The sequence below is a fragment of the Colius striatus genome, chromosome 1 (genome assembly GCF_028858725.1).
Source record: "Colius striatus isolate bColStr4 chromosome 1, bColStr4.1.hap1, whole genome shotgun sequence".
NCBI classification, from domain to species: domain Eukaryota; kingdom Metazoa; phylum Chordata; class Aves; order Coliiformes; family Coliidae; genus Colius; species Colius striatus.
This window is the reverse complement of record NC_084759.1, coordinates 21,760,154-21,777,772: the sequence shown is the minus strand read 5'-3', so window position 1 is coordinate 21,777,772 and position 17,619 is coordinate 21,760,154. Positions and strand designations below refer to the sequence as shown.

Genomic DNA, 17,619 nt, shown 5'->3' with positions numbered 1-17,619 from the left:
TTGCAAGTTTGTTTTAATGAGATGGAAGGTGTAATTTAATAAGAATCATTGTGAAAATGATTGTCATGACTTAAGTCAAACAGAGCTGTTAATTTTCAAGAGCCAAACCCAGTCATTGAAGGCAAGAAAATATCCTTCAGTTTTGGCACTGTGGAACCAGCGTGGAACACCCCATGAAGATTTTAATCCTTTCTCTGAGATATCCAGGACTGTGTCAAAATAAGACTCAAGTGAAGATAGTGTTCTTGTCTTAGTGTAAGCACTGCTCAGCAACAACTAAAACATCAATGTGTTTATCAATGTTATTCTCATGTTAAAACCAAAACACAACACTTATACTAGGTACTAGGAAGAAAGTTATCAATGTTCCAGACAAAACCAGGACACTTAGGTGCTTGGATTCATCTTTGATGGTATTTTTTTATTCCTTTGGTTTTATCACAACAGGCAAAAAAAAAAAAATTCAAAATAATTTTTCATCTCTCCCCTCCTCAGTTTTTTTTCTTTATAACTTTGCCCCTGTATTGCACAATGACAGTGCACTCTTTATATCTTTAAATTCCGCACTAAAAAATAAGACATAACTAAATGGAAAAATCTGGAAACTTCATAAAATGGAGTAGATTTAGTTGGATTGATGTTGAGATTCTATAATGTAGTGACTGGTTATATTAGGGCAATTTTGCTGTGCATTGAAGTACACTGTGTGGAAATCCATTGACAAGTTAGTATTCTCCATATGTAGTTTTTATACCAATAAGTAATATTGTAATGAATAATTCTGAAAGTGATTGCTGGGATATGGATTTTTACTCTTTTGTTTTATTTAGCAGAGGCATTAATGGAGAGAGGTAGAGGTGTAATTTGCAAAATGTCAATAATATTTGAGTTGCAAAGGAAACATCTCAGAAGTTCAAGAGAAGTTTAAACTTGTGAGCTGACAAACATTCTAGAATGTAAGATTGAAATACTGTCTTGGTTTTCTTGTATCTTCTTGAACGTGAGAATTATTATAGTATGTAGACTTACACTATTAATAAAACTGAATTTTACAGGTATCTTGATTTTTCGTAGCACCCTGGAGTGTGAGTTATTTTTCATTATAAGGCAGCCAGATTGACTCCATATATGTATTCCAGATAAAACACCTATGTTCTCTAACAATCACACACAATGCTACATTAATAAATGCAAGGATTTCAGCTTATTGTGGATGAAGTCTGTTTTCTTCACATTTCAAGACAGAAAAGTGGATTGTGGAGAAGGAATGTATTCTCTGTTCTAGAATTTAGATGGATGCAAGACTTTGAGGCCTATGCTGCTTAACTTTTGAGCATACATGATCTTTCCTACATGTTTTAAGAACATGACACCAGGGCTTTTGAGATTTAACTGTTAGCAGACAATCACAGCAATGATCTCTTGTTCAGAGAGTGAATAGTACCCTGATGATTTTACTCATGCACTTGGGAGGAAGGTGAATATGATCAGCTCGTTCAGTACTTGCATGAAAAGCTAATTAAACTTTTTAATTATGCCTTTGAGGCATGTATTGGAAAGGTCTGAAATGCCATGGGTTTTGAAGAGAGTAGTTTTGCCTGCTTTCTGTTACAATTCTCTGCGATGCAGCTTTTAAAATATGAAACTAGTTTTTGTTAGGGTATAATCTGTGACATTTTATTAAAAGTTTCAACACCTTTGGGTCAGAGGTACTTTGGGCAAGCTTTTATTTGGGGCATGTCATGATAGATGTGTTTAATTGATACTTCTGTGAAAGGTTTGCAACTTGAGAAGCACAGATGTTTAGTACCGTGGTTTTACCTATTTTTAAATGCTTGCTTATGAGTATTTGTGGACAGTTACTCTTCATGACTTAGAGCCTCATAGACTTTGTGGGGCCTTACAATGATTCTAGTTGACAGCCATCAGTTTCATTCCATGCCACGTTCATCACCATTGTACTTAATTTTCTACTTTTTCTTCTGTTCCATTTCCCTTGCTGATGTTACTCCTGCATTCTTTGCAGTCTGGAACTGGGTTGATTTGTTTGGGTTTTTTTTTTTTTGTTTAGCTTAGCTTTTTGATGCTGTTATTTTGCTCTGGGTTTTCTGTTTGGTTAGTTTAGCCGGTTGAGTTTTTTTTCCAGGGAGACAAGTTTCCAGGTTTTACAAATTTTTGTGGCCTGTCATTTAGTTCTACTTCTTTCCTTTGTCATCCTTCTCTGGGCAGCCTTCTTTAGTTGCTTTGTAGTGGTTTCAACCTTTATTAAAAAGTCTTAAGAAAAAAAAAAATAATTTATACTTATTTAGACTAAATCAGAACTGAACTCTCCTGGATGGTACTCACCTGTCAGTTAGCTGCCACACTGGCAAATGTATTTCCAAGATGATGGAATTGGACTTTCCTGTAACATCATGATATTTAGATCCTAAACAGTATCTGGCATAGTGTATACTTACCTAGCTACTCATATCCTTGATTTGTAAACACTACACAGTGTTCAGGCAACGCTTATTTTGTGTAATTTGATAGGCTGTTTATTGTAAGTAAACAGTCTTGCTTGTTTAAGTAATCAATGAAATAGTTATATGCATATGAGAATTCATTATGTCCTTTGAAGACTATTTTCTGAATGAAAATGTTAATATGCAAAGGAGATGATGCCATAGTTGTGTCTGGCACCAGGAAGTGACAGTATCACTAGTTGCAGGTTGATGCTGATTGACTCTCAGCTGAATAGTCACGGCAAGCCATGGGTAGCTTAAGACAATAGCTTTCTTGATAGCTGTTTCATATGACAAATGCACTTTTCTTTCTAAATGCAAGATCTTCTTTTCAGCTTTGTATAAAGATTTGTCTCCCAACCGACTGAGAAGAATGAAATAGTTTTGACTATGTGGAGTTTCATTCTCTTCCTATAGCGCAGCTGTACTTTATATGCTGTTTTGTGAGTATATGCTAGACCCTTTGCAAAAAGTATTTATATCCAAGTTTCTACTACTGTGCTGTAGTTGTGACTTAGTAATTAGTTAGAAAATCAGTTGGCTGATAACTTGGAACTTTTGAACTATGTCACTGTTAACATCAGGCTGCATGCACAAAATTGTCATTTGGTTGATATATCTATACTCATTTCCCAAAAAAAGATCCCTACTAATGGATATTGTGTCAGATAGCTTGCTAAATATTATTCTTACATCCTTCTCTCCAAAAGCATAGTTGCTTTAACTTTTATCAAAGATATAGCATCTTTCTTTCCTATACTAAAAAAGATGTTTTATATCTCTTTTTTTCATTAATTATTCTCATTAAAGACTGGTCATCATAGCTGATATGGGCATCCATCCACAGGTCTGAGTTGAAAATGTTGAGTCCCAATAAGAATGAAGACCGTCTGGCTTATTTGGTTTTGGGAAAGAGTGTTTGCTGTTTCTTGGAACATCAAAGTAATTTTTCAATTGAGATAATTACAAAAGTAATTATCTCCATTAACTATAGTTAGTCATAGTCATGGTTACAGTGAAATTTCTCTTAATATGGTCAGACATTGATGCCATCTCTCTAGAAAGTATTGTAAGTAATTTCTTCTCCTATGGCATATTCTATAATCTATATAGATTCAAACAAATTAGTTCAGGAAAGTAGTTCTATTTTTTTTAAGGTAAGAATCATATATACTTTTGGGAGCTTTCAATAACATACCTCTGTAGTTGTCCATACATAGGGTTTTGTAAACCATAATTAAGATGCAAGCTAGAACACATGTTGCCCCAGATTCACAGAAGCCAGCCTTACTACTTTGACACAGAGCAGATGGCTTGTAATGTAGTTGTTGGTGCAGTGAGAACTGTGAGCCATGACTGGTGTTGCTTATGATCGCTACGAATTAAAAGCCTGTCATGCCTTCAAGAAGGCATCACTATTCTTCCCTCCTGCTAAGGATTGTTGTGGTTTAAGTCCAGCTGGCAACAAAGTACCACATAGCTGCTTGCTCACTTCTCGCTTCAATGGTAGGATGGAGGAAAGGTAACTAAGGGCCTTGTGAGTCAAGAAAAGGACAAGGAAGACTCACCAGTTATGGTCACAAGCAAAACAGACTCAACGACTCAACTTGGGCAAGAAAACCAGATCAACTTAATCCACCAGCAGAAACAAAACAGAGTAGGATGAGAAAATACAACCAGCTTCTTTAAGACCACCTATCCCCCACCTCTCTCCTCTCCTGCAACTCAGCTCCCTTCTCCCTATATTTCTACCTCCTCACCAGCTCAGTGATGCAGGGAATGGGGGCTGAGGTCAGTCCTTCATGGATAGTCTCTGTTGCTGCTTCTTTCCCAGGGAGGAGGACTCCTCATATTCGTGGAGTCTCCTTCCTTGGAGGTCTTCAAGACCCACCTGGACATGTTCCTGTGTGACCTGATCTAGGTGGACCTGCTTCTGCAGAGGAATTGGGCTAGATGATCTCTAAACATCCCTTCCAACCCCTACCATTCTATGATTCTCCTGCTCCAACGAAGGGTCCTTCACACAGGAGACAATCTTCCACAAACTTTTCTTCCCACGTCCTACACGGGCTACAGCTCCTTACAAATTGCTCCAGTGTGGGTCCCTTCCAAGGGCTGCAGTCTTTCAGAAACACACTGCTCCGGCACAGGCTTATTACAGAGTCACAGCTGCCTTCAGGCACTGCCACCTGCTCCAGTGTGAGGTCTTCCAGGGGCTGCAGGTGGATCTCAGTTCCACCACTGCCCTCCATGGATTGCAGGGGCACAGTTTCTGTCTCACTGTAGGATGCAGGAGGTCTCTACTCTGACACACCTTCTCTCCTCCTTCCTCGTTGACCTTGGTGTTCTCATGGTTGTTTCTGTCTCATCCATCCCACTTCCTCTCCCTCCTTCTCCAGCTGCTGCAGGCTTTCCCTTCTTAGTGACTGTGGAGGCTTGCAACTGGCCTGGCTTTGTCCAGAGTTGAGTCTGCCTTGAAACTGGGGAAGTTTTCAGGAACTTCTTACGGGGGCCACTGCTGCAGCCCCTGCCCTGCTACCAAAAATCTGCCTCCACACAAACCAAAGAGTTAGTGAGATCCTAGATCAAGGTGATACTTATACCTAGAAGATGCCTGAATGTCAATTGCGTCTTAAATTTCTGCTTTTATGTTTGTATGTGGGTAGATTTTCTGGAGGGCTAGATTGAAGCATTTTTGTGTAATTTGATTTTTTTTTTTGTAGACTCTGGGCATACAAGACAAATGAAGAAAAGGAAAAGATATTAAATTGTGCTCTGTAAAAAGCTTTTATTATGCATTATTTTTCTTCTCACTAAAATCTAATTTTCTTTTTTTATAAGAAAACCGTTTTTTTATGGATGGCAAAAAAGCAGATACAGTCTGCTTTGGAAGTAGACTACTGTGGTGGCAAGTACTTCACAGAACCATGTAGTAGACATACAGGGACACTGCATCAGGAGCTAGATCATCCAAGGAAGTGGAACATTAAGCTAAGAACTGGTAAATTGTATGTTTCTGACTGCAGAAGGCTTAACAATACTGGAGAAGGAGGAGGCCAAATTTAAAAGGCAGCTTTAACTGTTTTAGTCATTAGTAGACAGTCTGGATGCGCTAGTGCTCTTCATGATGGAAACAGGATAAGAATTATTATTAGACTGCCAGCTGGATGAGAGAACACAAGCACTTGACTAGCGTGCAGTAAGAGAAAGGTGCATAAACTGTGCCTTTTAGTATTCAGCAGTGAATGCAGAGCACAATAAATAACTGGATCAGACCTTATTTGTGATACCACTCCATTAACTTCAGTCAGTTGACTTCAACAAGCTTAGCTTGGGAATGAATTAGTGCTGTAATGCTTAAATACAACAAAAACGTGTAGACTTTCTATAAACGCGTCATATAGTTTTGTTGAACATTAAAGGTAACTTGTTGAGGAAGGAAAAAATGAGAGATAGTGTTCATTATTTTGTTCTGAGAAGTAGGCATAGTTCAAGGTCAAGTTGTTTGCTTTTTAAGAGTTGTATTCTGAATAAATTGGTGTCAGCATGATGATCCTTGATCTGTTATCACATAATTCAGTGTTTTCTTGGTGCTATTTTAGGAGGAAAACAATTAAAAAAGGTTGTATTCTCATTCATAGCCCAGTTGCTTGCTTTTGCTTTAGTAAATGAGGTCTATGGTCATTGAAATACCCATTTTAATCAAAATTTGAGCTATCTTTTGCATCAGGGACAAAAACATATATTGCCCTTCTCTTGCCTTTAATTATCACAGCTCAGTGATTCAGATAGTACTTTGGAATGGTAAAACTTTGGCTGACTGCCATGATACACAGTGAGCCTAGAGAAGCTAGAAATCAGTAGCTAATAATAAAATTTAGTTTTATGGTATTTCCACTCAAATGAACTGAAATGTATCTCTAAGTCAAGATGTATCTCCTTGATTCTTTCTAATTTTAAAAGATATTTAAGATTTTTTTCCCAGTTTGGTGTTGTCACTCTCAAGGCTTGAAAAATTTAGTACTTCAGTACTGACCAAGATGCCCAGTCATATAAGGCGAAGAACTTGTTAGCATAGTCCCAAAATGACTCTAGAGTGAGAAACTGCAAACTTGCCTCCTATTCCTAGCATTTCAATTGGGAAAGTTTGTTTTATTCATACAGTGTTCTTGCTAATAGCTTAAAGCTGATATACAGTCACCTGAAAGTCCCATCATCACTTTTTATTTGTCTTTAGGGAGTGACATCTTTTTTTCCTGGAATTTTTCAAGCTGTGTCTAGTTTAAATGGCAAACAGTGTTTATATTACCTGTAATCCTCTATTTAGTCACAATGTGGGTTTTTTGTACTGTACAGTAAACTGCAGTAAAAAACATATAATGTAGCAGTTATTGCAAGAGGAAGTAGAAGACAAAATTGGATTCAGAAGGTTATTTCCTTGCTCTTCTCTTTCTTCTTTTCTGCTCCAAATCAGGCTATTTTTGTACCTGGTTGTCACTGTCCTCTTTTTGGGGTCTAAGGAGTAGCACGTTTTTAAATAGGCTTTGCTTTGGAGATTAATTTGTTTCTGAGGAAAAGTATCACCTCATGAATCTTTACACTCTCGTAAGGAACTAAGGAGTGGACCTTTCATTTCCAACAAAGTGAGCTTGTTTTTGTGGAGGGAGTTTCTTTCCTTTTTAAGTAAATGCATTTTAATTTTATTTTTTCCCAGGGAATTTTGTAAATAGGCTAGTAACTTCTTTCTTTTTGGTGAGAATTGAAAAATTATTATATACACTAACTCCTTAATAATTGTTGCTGTCACGTGGCAGAAAGTGGGAGCAGGGGCAAGAGCAATTAGACTTCTGCAATAAATATTAACCCAGGAATGCAGAGAGCCCAACACATGTTTATTATGTGCAAATAAAGCGAGAAATCACTTTGAAAAACTCTATTCAAAAAACAAACAACAACAAAAAAACAACAACAAAAATAAACCCATTTGTCTGTCCCGAAAATTATAATGTGGAACTAGATGTTGTATTTGATGATGTTAAAGGTCTTTTCCAACTGTAATGATTCTACAATATCCATGACTATGTGCTGCTTGCAATTAATATTCCTCTTGTTTACCTCCAGTTAATAAGAGCTCCCTTGAAATGTCTGTATTTTCCCCCTGTATTTTATAATGTTTTCTTTGTATTCACATTTTTTTCCTTGCTGAACTTCTTCTCTGGTCAAATTGAAGCTGATGTTTGTTTGCATCCAGGCCATAATTGAAAGATTGCTTTCAGCTTTTTGCATGGTCTAACTGACCTGTCCTGGTTATAAAATTGTGTTCAGCTTTCAAAATTCCCATTATGCAGCAGAAAACTCAGTTTTCTGCCTCTGTTTTCTCATAATGTACAAACAGAGCATTCAATATATTCTTTCCTGACCACTGTCAGGTTTTTTTTTACTCTTTGCAGTCATGGAGCAACTGCATCTGAAACTTTTAGGAACATGTGTTAAATCTAATTGAAACCCACAAAACTGGTTAAAGATAGGAAAAAAAAATGATTGGGGATTAATAAGGGATGGAGGGTATCTGCTTGCTTATTCCACTCAGAAAAAGTAGCTGTATATGGAAATGATTCATCGAAATTGTGTTTTCTCTTTTGTTAGCAGCAGCAGCAGCAATAGTAGTATTCACTTTCAGTTCTGAGATATTAGGTAGCTCACAAAATTCACAAACTTACTGTTCTTGCATCTCTCTTTAAAAATGACATTCAACTGTCCTATGTAATATCTTAAAATCTTACGTAAGTACTCTCTTTATAGAATACATTAAAACAAATTTTGAGTTACATTAGAACAAATGTGGAGTTACATCAGAATTAATCCAAATTTCAGTAAATGTCCGGCATTATTTTTATTCATATTTGTGTAGTGAGCTTCTAGACTTTAAATACCAACTGATATGAGATGGTGGAAACAAGGTGATGGGCTTATCCAAAGGCAGCTCTTGAAGAGATGGCAGAATAGCAAAACGTGTGGCACATGCTGATTTCACTTGTAAAGTCTTGAGTCAAATATTGGCATGCATGTCATTAGAAGGCATTTTTAGGGAGATAAAATTTGAAAATACAGAAACAGACACCTTCTTTCTCCTACTCACACTCTCCTACTTCAGAAAGAAAACCCAGAATGCTTTTCCCTGCTATTATTGTATGTATGTTCTTAAGAAGTCATCTAAAAGCCTTTTGTGTTTGTTGCTGCTTCACCAGTAACTCCATGTGCTACAGGCCAGGAACCCCCAGGATATGTCACTCCAGGATGACCTGGTTCCAGTTTCACTGGGAGTCCCTCCTGAGAGCAGGAGCTCTAAACACCTCACTCTGACTGTGTTCACCAGAGCTAACTGGCTCAGTCCACAAGCATGAGCTTCTCACGTGTGCATTGTCATTTGAAGGAGTTGTTTTTTATTTCCACTCTTGTGTTTTTAAATGATTGTTTCAGCATGGTATACTGATTGACTAAAAGAGGAAACAGAGGAAGGGATGTACACAGATCAACATTAAATTTTGGTAGAGATAATTTTAGCAATTTATTTAAAAATGAAAATACACTTACTATAACACTGGGTTGAAAGAAATGCCATGTGGTTAATGTCTTCTACAATTTTTGCTACCTTTTGGTTTTAAAGCTTAGTTCCAAAGCAGGGTCTTCTGTATGTTGCAATTTACACTTTAGGATTAAATTCTATGATTCCATGATTATGATGGACTTCATAGAATCACGGAATGGTAGGGATTGGGAGGGATCTTTAGAGATCATCTAGTCCAACCCCCCTGCAGAAGCAGGTTCACCTAGATCAGGTCGCATGGGAACACGTCCAGGCGGGTCTTGAAGACCTCCAAGGAAGGAGCCTCCACAACCCCTTCGGGCAGCCTGTTCCACTGCTCTCTCACCCTCGCAGTGAAATAGTTTTTTCTTATATTTAAGTGGAGCTTTTTGTGCTCCAGCTTCATCCCATCACCCCATGTCCTGAGCTGACACAGCTAAAAATCAAACGGAAGAATAAACAAAGTAGGATTGTACATAAAGGCTTTGTATTTCAAGGGAGCAGATGCTGATTAAACTAAGCATGTTGGGTTATTATAAAGAGGGTACCTGAAGAATTTGCTTTCTTGGTGTTTGTTCAGGTTGAAGATGTTAATGGTACAGGATATCTGCATGCTGGATGAGTGAAAGGATGTTGAGACACTTTGAATTTGGCAGATGAATAACCTCCTAAAGAAGGACATTGAGAAGGAGCAGAGAAGAAATAATGGAATTGAATTCACAATATAAATTTACTCAAGATAGATTATGACTGATTCGTTAGCCCATTTTTTTGGAAGGAGAATGTTTTTCAGATGAGGGAAATGCACAAGAGGTGTAATCTGTCTGCTTTTCAATGAGTAGTGGATGTTGTGTAGGAAAGGATTGGTTTGTGAAGGCAGGGTTTGATAGACTGTGGAACTTGGGTTGACAAAATGATAAGATACAGTGTTCAATGTGGAAGTGTCAGGCTGGCAGTTATGCTTAGTGGAATTCTTTACAGATTGATTTTGGGACCAACTATCTTTCTGATGTTTTTGTTTATGCCACTGACACAAGGAAGATCAGGATGCTGATGGAACTTGCTGATGACAAAAATTCAATGATAGCACGGAGGAAGATTATCATTTTGAATAGAAAACGTTAGATTGTCTCAAAGACTGAGTAATAGGAATAAAATTAATTGCATTAATATAAAAATATCCTGTACATCATGGGTGGTTAAAAGAAGTATTTTGTAATGCAAGCTTGAAGATTTCTGTCATGAAAATTACTGGACTAGAGAAAAGCATTGCAAAGGTGAGACAGTTGTGATGTTCGTATGGAAAATGGAAAGATGTTTGTGGTCAATTCAAGGAGATTCTAGTATCATTTTATAAATTCCTGAAATTTTATGTATGATTCTAATCATGCAGACTTAAGAAAAATAAATCAAAACTAAAGCAGATTCAAATTGAAGTGAACTGTAGAATCATTCACATTGGAAAGGACCTTCAGAAGTTTTGTAGCCTAACGTCTTGCTAGAAGCATGATCAGCAACATATTCAAACCAAGTTGCTCAGGGCTTTGTTGGTTGAATCTTGAAAAACCCCCAGGACAGTGCCTCCAACGCATCTCTGGATGACCTTTTCCATTGCTTTAATGTCCTCAAGGCAAAAACCTTTTTCCTCTGTTTGAAACCTCTTGTTTGCATTTACAACACTTGTCTCTTGTTCTTCTGTGAAGAGGTTAACATCTTGGTAATTTAGGTGTAAGAAGGCTGCTAGTAAGTGCCCACCAGGCCTCTAGGCTAAAAAAGACCAATTTCTTTAACCTCTGTTGATGTACTTCAGAGCTTTGAAGACAGTGATCACACCAAGGGCCAGCCTGTCAAAGAAGAAAACCTTTGCTTGTTGATTTTAGCAAAGTGTGTCCTTGTCTGCAGATGTAGAAGAAAGTCATCAAAACCCCAAGGGGAGAAAGTCTTTTATAAGTAAAGCACTAAGTAGGTTTGTCATTGGTGAATATAACCTGTCCAAGAGTAAACTTATATGGCAATTAGAAGGTGGCTTCACTCCATGGGACATCCAGGTTCTAGAGCAGCCTTCTAGGGATGTGAAAACTGGAGTTCTTTGTTATGTTCAAGTGCATATATTTCCAGAAGGAGTTACATCAGATGATCTATCTACCTTAGGAGTCAACTGGAGTCTAGAACTTGCAGGTCTCTGTTGACCTGACCTGTGTAAAGCTGATATTTCACTTAACCTGTTGTTGAGGCTTGATTCAACCTCTTACTTGAATCTAGTGGAATTCAGACAGTAAAAGTGTACTGGATGATGCTGTGAGGTTTCTCTTTGGCCTAGAGTTGAGAGGAAATTTGGATGCACTTTTGGAGAACAAATTTATTTCTTAGAATTGTGAACCTGAACTAGGAAGCAAATGCATTGGATTTTGAGAAGTGAAACTTCAGTCTGTATTTCTGAATGGTTTTAACTCATTGTTTTCTCTTCTGGTCTATCTTTAGATTTTTACACAATTTTACATCTGTTAAGAAAAGGAAAACATAATTTTGTGTATGTATTTTAATCTTAAACAGATGAAGAAAGGCAGTTCGTTTAAGCTTGGGATTGTATAGCATGTGTTGATACGACACTGTTCCTCCTATGCATTGTAATTATAAGATGAGATGGTTCTTAAGCTTCTTCTGGAGCATAAAATTGATAACCAAATAACGTGATTAACTGAATAGATGGGAAGTCACATAAATATCAAGAAACATCATGTAGGTTGTAAATAATTTCTTGATGTTTAAGTGACTTCCCACTTGTTTAACTGTGAAATTAGAAGCAGCATGGAACTAGGGCATTTTGTAGTTAACAACTTAAAAGAATGAAAAACCTCTTTTGCAGATGCCTGTAACAAACAAAACACCACTTATTGTATGTCTGCATAAATGTGATCCAAATACCTGTTCCAAAAGTTGTGGTCACAATTGTTACTACAGTCTTTGCATATAATAAATGTATGGATTTTTTGTTTGTTTTTGGTCTACCATCTAAAATCTGCACTGAAACTCTTTATTGTGTATGCAGTGCAACTAATGGGGTTAGTGACTGGAGCTCTGATTATGAGATTATTGTTGGCTGTGGTGTGTGGGGGAGCGAGGGTGAGATTTGCATGCTTGAGATCACAAGCAGAATGTGCTATTATGTAACAGTGCAGAGGGGATGTAGTCCACAAATTGTATTTAATCCCACTTCTGATACTGTGGCTCTTCTTAACTGCTTTCACTAGTAATGTTGCAGTTGGTGCAGAAGTGTGAGGATATGATCCTTATCAGTTTGCTGTTTCAAAAGTCTGAAATTCAATTTGGTAGCCTGGGGGGAGAAAAATGAGGAAGAAAGAAAATAATGCCAGGAGAGTCATTGTTATGTCCCCTGTGAAACAGCAAACTTGTCAGGGCTGCAAGAATCAGGAAAGTGTCTCAATATCAAGACTCTCGTCTTGACAAGAGTAGGTGGAGGGGCTTTAAGCATACCAGGGATGCAGATACAACTTCCTTGCTAACTTTTAAGGTAGGAAATGGGACACAGATCAGCTAAAACTACTGAGAATATTTTCATAACTTGGAAAGTTAAAATTTGGTGCTTTTGTATCGAAACATCGCTACGTAAGCAAGAGTTTTTCCCTACACTTTCCTTCAAGTAAATTTGTATACACGTGTCCTTTTTCCTCCCTTTTTTTTCCTTTCAGATATGAGCTTTTCATTAGTGGTGTTTTGCCAGAAAGATTTGTTTCAGATCTCCTATAATTTGTCTGAAAGGGGATTCTTAGGTTTGGAGGAGGAGTAGTACAGCAGTTGCAAGTCATTAAGTTTCCCAGTGCTCTTGAGGGGAATGAGATTAGAATCTAAATTTAAAGACAAGTTTGAGGATTCTTTGCTTCAAACCCTTTGAGGTAGTGTGATGTGCAACTCAAGACTAAGATACCTTCGAGCCAAGATCAAGAAATATAAATATAAAGATATATATGTCTTTTATGTTCATATATATAGACAAACATGCAAACTGTGTCAGTGACATGCTGTACTATAAATAAGAAAATACTTCAACCTTTCATTAGAGCAGCTGTTTCCTTGCACTTGATGCAACATCTGCTTGACTGATTTAAGGATTTATTTTGGGTGCTGATGATGATTGGGTGGTGATTTTTTTTAAAATGAAAATATTTCCCCTGCATTTTACACATACTTTGTAGTATGTCCTGCAAAATTATTAATTTATCTTGATATGCCTTTTTATGGTAAGACTACAAGAAATGCCTTTCAGCAACAAAAAACTTCATCACTGCTAAGTTATCCATCTTGGGAGGTGATGGGAAAAGGAACTAACAGTTTTTACTTCTTTTTTTTTTTTTCCTCCTGTTGCTTATATTGATTTTACATTGTATATTAACTGCAAAAGTATGACTTACTCAAACTTTCCAGGAAGCTAAGTGAGGTTTGGTCACTTGTCTGTGATATTCTTCTCCTTTCTATATTCACTTTAGTGTGCCTGGTAATCTCAAAGCTCAGTAGTGAGAATCACGTCTCCTTAATGTTATGCTATCTGAAGAACAACTTTAGTTCTATATTAATGCAGTGCCCTAATCATATTTCAGGTACTGAGCAGAATTAATCTGGGTGGTTTTTTTTAAAACATCTCCATGTAGGATTCAAATCAGTTCTAGGGAGCTGGTGTTCTGGTGTTAGATCTACTGCCTAGTAAAGTGTCTTCAAAACAGGTGATGTCCACCACAGATAAACTACACACAAGTGAAGGAAAAGAAATCCTTAGATAACCTGCATAAAATCAAAATAGTAAAATAGTTTTTCCTTATATTTAAGTGGAACTTTTTGTGCTCCAGCTTCATCCCATTACCCCTTGTCCTGTTGCTAGCTACTATAGAAAAAAGGGATGTCCCAACCTCCTGACACCCACCATTTAGATATTTATAAATGTTAATCAGATCTACTCGCAGTCTTCTCCAGACTAAACAGCCCCAGTTCCTGCAGCCTTTCCTCGTATGAAAGACATTCCAGTCCCCTGATCATCTTGGTGGCCCTGCGCTGGACTCTCTCCAGAAGTTTTCTCTCCCTCTTGAACTGAGGAGCCCAGAGCTGGTCACAGGACTCCAGAACACGTCCACGCGGGTCTTGAAGACCTCCAATGAATCTCAAACTGATGGTTAAATAGGAGAAATCTAGATTTAATAGCAAAACTGTGAGTGTGCGTAAGGGCCTAACAGAAAGGATCTGCCTGAGTGGAAGGGAAAACTAACTCAGTGAGAGCCCGTTATTGGAATCGTTGTGGATCAGTCGTCAGATCAGTCTTACGCTTCCTGATTCATTTAATGACGGTGGTACCTATAAAGAGATCTAGCTGCTAGAATTCATTGATGACATGAAGTTTGGAAAAATACTGTTAATGCAGAGAGAAAGAAGTGTTACATAAAAACTATGGAGGGGGTTTCACAGGCCATGGGCCCAAACATGGAGATGTGAAACATCTTTGTGGTGCAGGATACATCTTTCCACCTATCCTCTTTTCCCTGGAAGCATGAAGTAATAAGAATGGGATGAAATTTGGAGTCTTATGCTTTAGGGTATTCTAGCCAAAATGTCAGTTACAAGCTTAGAGACCAAGTAACTTAAAGGATCAAAGTAGAGAAAGGTACGAAGTAAGTGAACCAATGGCACAGTACAGTTATGGAGAAAGTATATGTGCTCTTGGGACAATCACAGAAAATGTTTCCAGTAGACAGAGGAAATTACTGATGGTGTTACACTGACATGTGGTGAGATATCATTTAGTATGCTTCAGAAATAAGAATTCTTTTTTGAGGAGAAAAGAGAAGAAATTGCAGCATGTCAAGAGAAGTTTCTAGGATGAATGGGGAAATGAGTATCTCACTAGAGAAAGCTTGAAGAGCTTGTCTTGGGTAGCCCAGATAAGAAACCGTATATGTAGATGTTACCTATACATATACCGATGGAAACAGCTAAAAGGGGGGATACTACTTAAACTGAAAGACAATAAAAGCAAAACAAGTAGACATAGTCTGGCCATTGCTAAATATAGGCATAACGTTTTGAAGTTGTAATTCATTACAGTAGTCAGGTTTTTGGTGTAAACAAGAGTAGTGTAACTTGGTCTGCTTTTTCTGCCAAATCTTGATGAGACTTGAAAATAATTCCTTAATCATTCTGGAAATATCAAAGAAAATTAACTTCAATATTTGTAGCCAGATATGTGCTGAACATTTTTAATGTCTTTGACCAAACAGCATTCCTGCAACTTCTCTCTTTCAAGCTTTTTTGTGATTTCCTCGTACACAGCAATACTCTTATCATGGAGGTGGTGCTTTCTCAGAGACTGCTACCACTTGGTTTGTTTCCTGGGCTAATGGTAGAACTCGTGTTTTTGGAAGCTAGCCCTTCTGTGCTAACTCTTTTTATCCCTGCAACACTTCAAAATAGAGACTGAATTGCTTTTTGGAGGGGTCATTTTCTTCATTGATTTCGAAGTGTGCAGGATGATAGAAATTGTTCCTTAGATACCTCCATTACATGCTTAAAGATAGATGGGATGAATCCAAGCTAGAGCACTGAAGAGAGAATAGACAATTTGTCTCTAGAGCTTCTGAAATAAGCGATGAGGCAGGGCTGTCATGTTCAGTGGATATGATCTGTTGAGATTTTTGACCCTGAAGAAGTCTTGAAGACTTTGACATCACTGTACATTTTTCCTTTTGTATTTGATCTCGAAAATAGCTTGCTGAATTCCAACAAGGAAAGCTTTGTTGCAACTTAACTTAAAATGAGACCCATAGTTTGAGAGTGGGATTTGGAAAAAAGTATCCAAGCAGTTAGTATACTACAGTCTTCCTAAAAATCGATGCCTTTTAGGCACGTAGATCAAACACAGAAAGCAGCTAGACTCCTCTCCTTGCCACAGGCATCAGTGCTAACAACTCAAACGTGTTTTGTGACCTTATTAGCATTTGCTTGAGGAGCTCAAATTTAATGTCTTTTGCATTGTAAGCAATGTCATAATGAGCTCTTTGTACAGGTTATTTTAATATTATATGGAAAAGGAGTTTTATTCAATTACTTGCAAACAGAAGAGATGAAAATTACAGCTGAAGATACTGATAGTTAGATAAATAGATGATGGATGGAAAAATTGTAATGTGATGTTATTACTCTATTGCATGTGGATCTCAACCATGTTGCTTGCAGTGAAAGAGTGGTAGAACAAAGTTTTTTTGGTTCAGAAGACTGGCAGAGTGATTCAAGTTCTGTGGCAGCTGGGACTAAGGAAGGATGCTGGTATTCTGTAGGAGATGCAGTGGGTGAGATCAGGGCTGACAAATATCTTACTGGAGGAAGCTCACTGAGCTTACTGAGGTTCACTATTCAGGTGCAGATTTTGATTTTGTTAGTGCTCTCTGATTGGGTTAATCTTTCAGTTTTATATTTTTCCTCTTCATTCAAGAGAACATGTTGCCAGTGGGTCAATTTTTTAATACTCTGAAAGCTTTTTTTAATGGCACAGTTGATTTAATCACTACCTATCAGAATCTTCTAATGTTTATTGTCGAATTTGCCAGATGTTAGGATTTAATCTTCCTAGATTATGTGTAAACAAATGAAACTTTATTGACCTCTTTGACCTTGTTTTTAACACCATCTTAAGCCATTTTCTCAAATTACTTTGGATCAAACCAACAACTACTTTTTAATAAATTTTAAAACAGTTTTTTACTTAAGTCTTCCATGGATATTTTCCTAATACTGCATTTTTTTACAGATAAATTTGCGCCTCATCTTGGTAAGTGGAAAGACGAAAGAATTCCTGTTTTCACCGAATGACTCTGCTGCAGACATCGCAAAACACGTCTATGACAACTGGCCCATGGGTGAGTAGCTGTGTGGCTCTGGCTTTTAAACTGGTGAGCTAGAAGCTTCCCTCTGTTTTCAGACTAAGGTGTCAATAAACCGATCTCTGTTGTCAGTGTTCAAAATAAGCTTATTGTGTATCTGTGCATAGATTTATGTAGAAATGCACTTGTCTTCTTGCCTTCTTCTCTCACTTGAGCAAACTTTTAGATGTCTGAACTATTTCCCACTTTATTTCTAGAGTTTACTTCTCCAAAGTACTGCTTTCCCTCTGTCTTTAGATAGGATCTTGTAAATGTGAGGAATTGTCAGAGATACAAAAGGTTTTATGTGAGGGCAGCTAATGTAAAAACATGACATGTCACAGGAGTGAGTTAGGGAAACTGAGTATAAAATTCTTTTTTCTTTCTGCCTTAATCTTGGAAAAAACCTGTAATAATTCTATTTTTCCAGGAAAAAAAAAATCCAATATAAAAAGAACATTTTAAGAGATGTTAAAAAGACTGAGGGAGACTGAAATCGTTTGTATAAATATATTTGGGATTATGCAGGAATAGTAGCTTCGGAATGGAAAACTTGAAGATATGTGTTCACATATAAGAATAGTTTCACAAAAACAAAGTGCTTCTGTTC

At 37.3% G+C, this 17,619-nt stretch overlaps 1 protein-coding gene across 1 annotated transcript in view; it reads left to right on the top strand.

Moving 5' to 3' along the window:
- UBL3 (ubiquitin like 3) overlaps positions 1–17,619 on the top strand; it is a 57,889-nt gene that overhangs the window by 30,008 nt on the left and 10,262 nt on the right. The window contains exon 2 of the mRNA XM_061993344.1: positions 16,898–17,006. Coding sequence (XP_061849328.1) covers positions 16,898–17,006 — 109 coding nt within the window. The remainder of the gene's footprint in view (positions 1–16,897; positions 17,007–17,619) is intronic.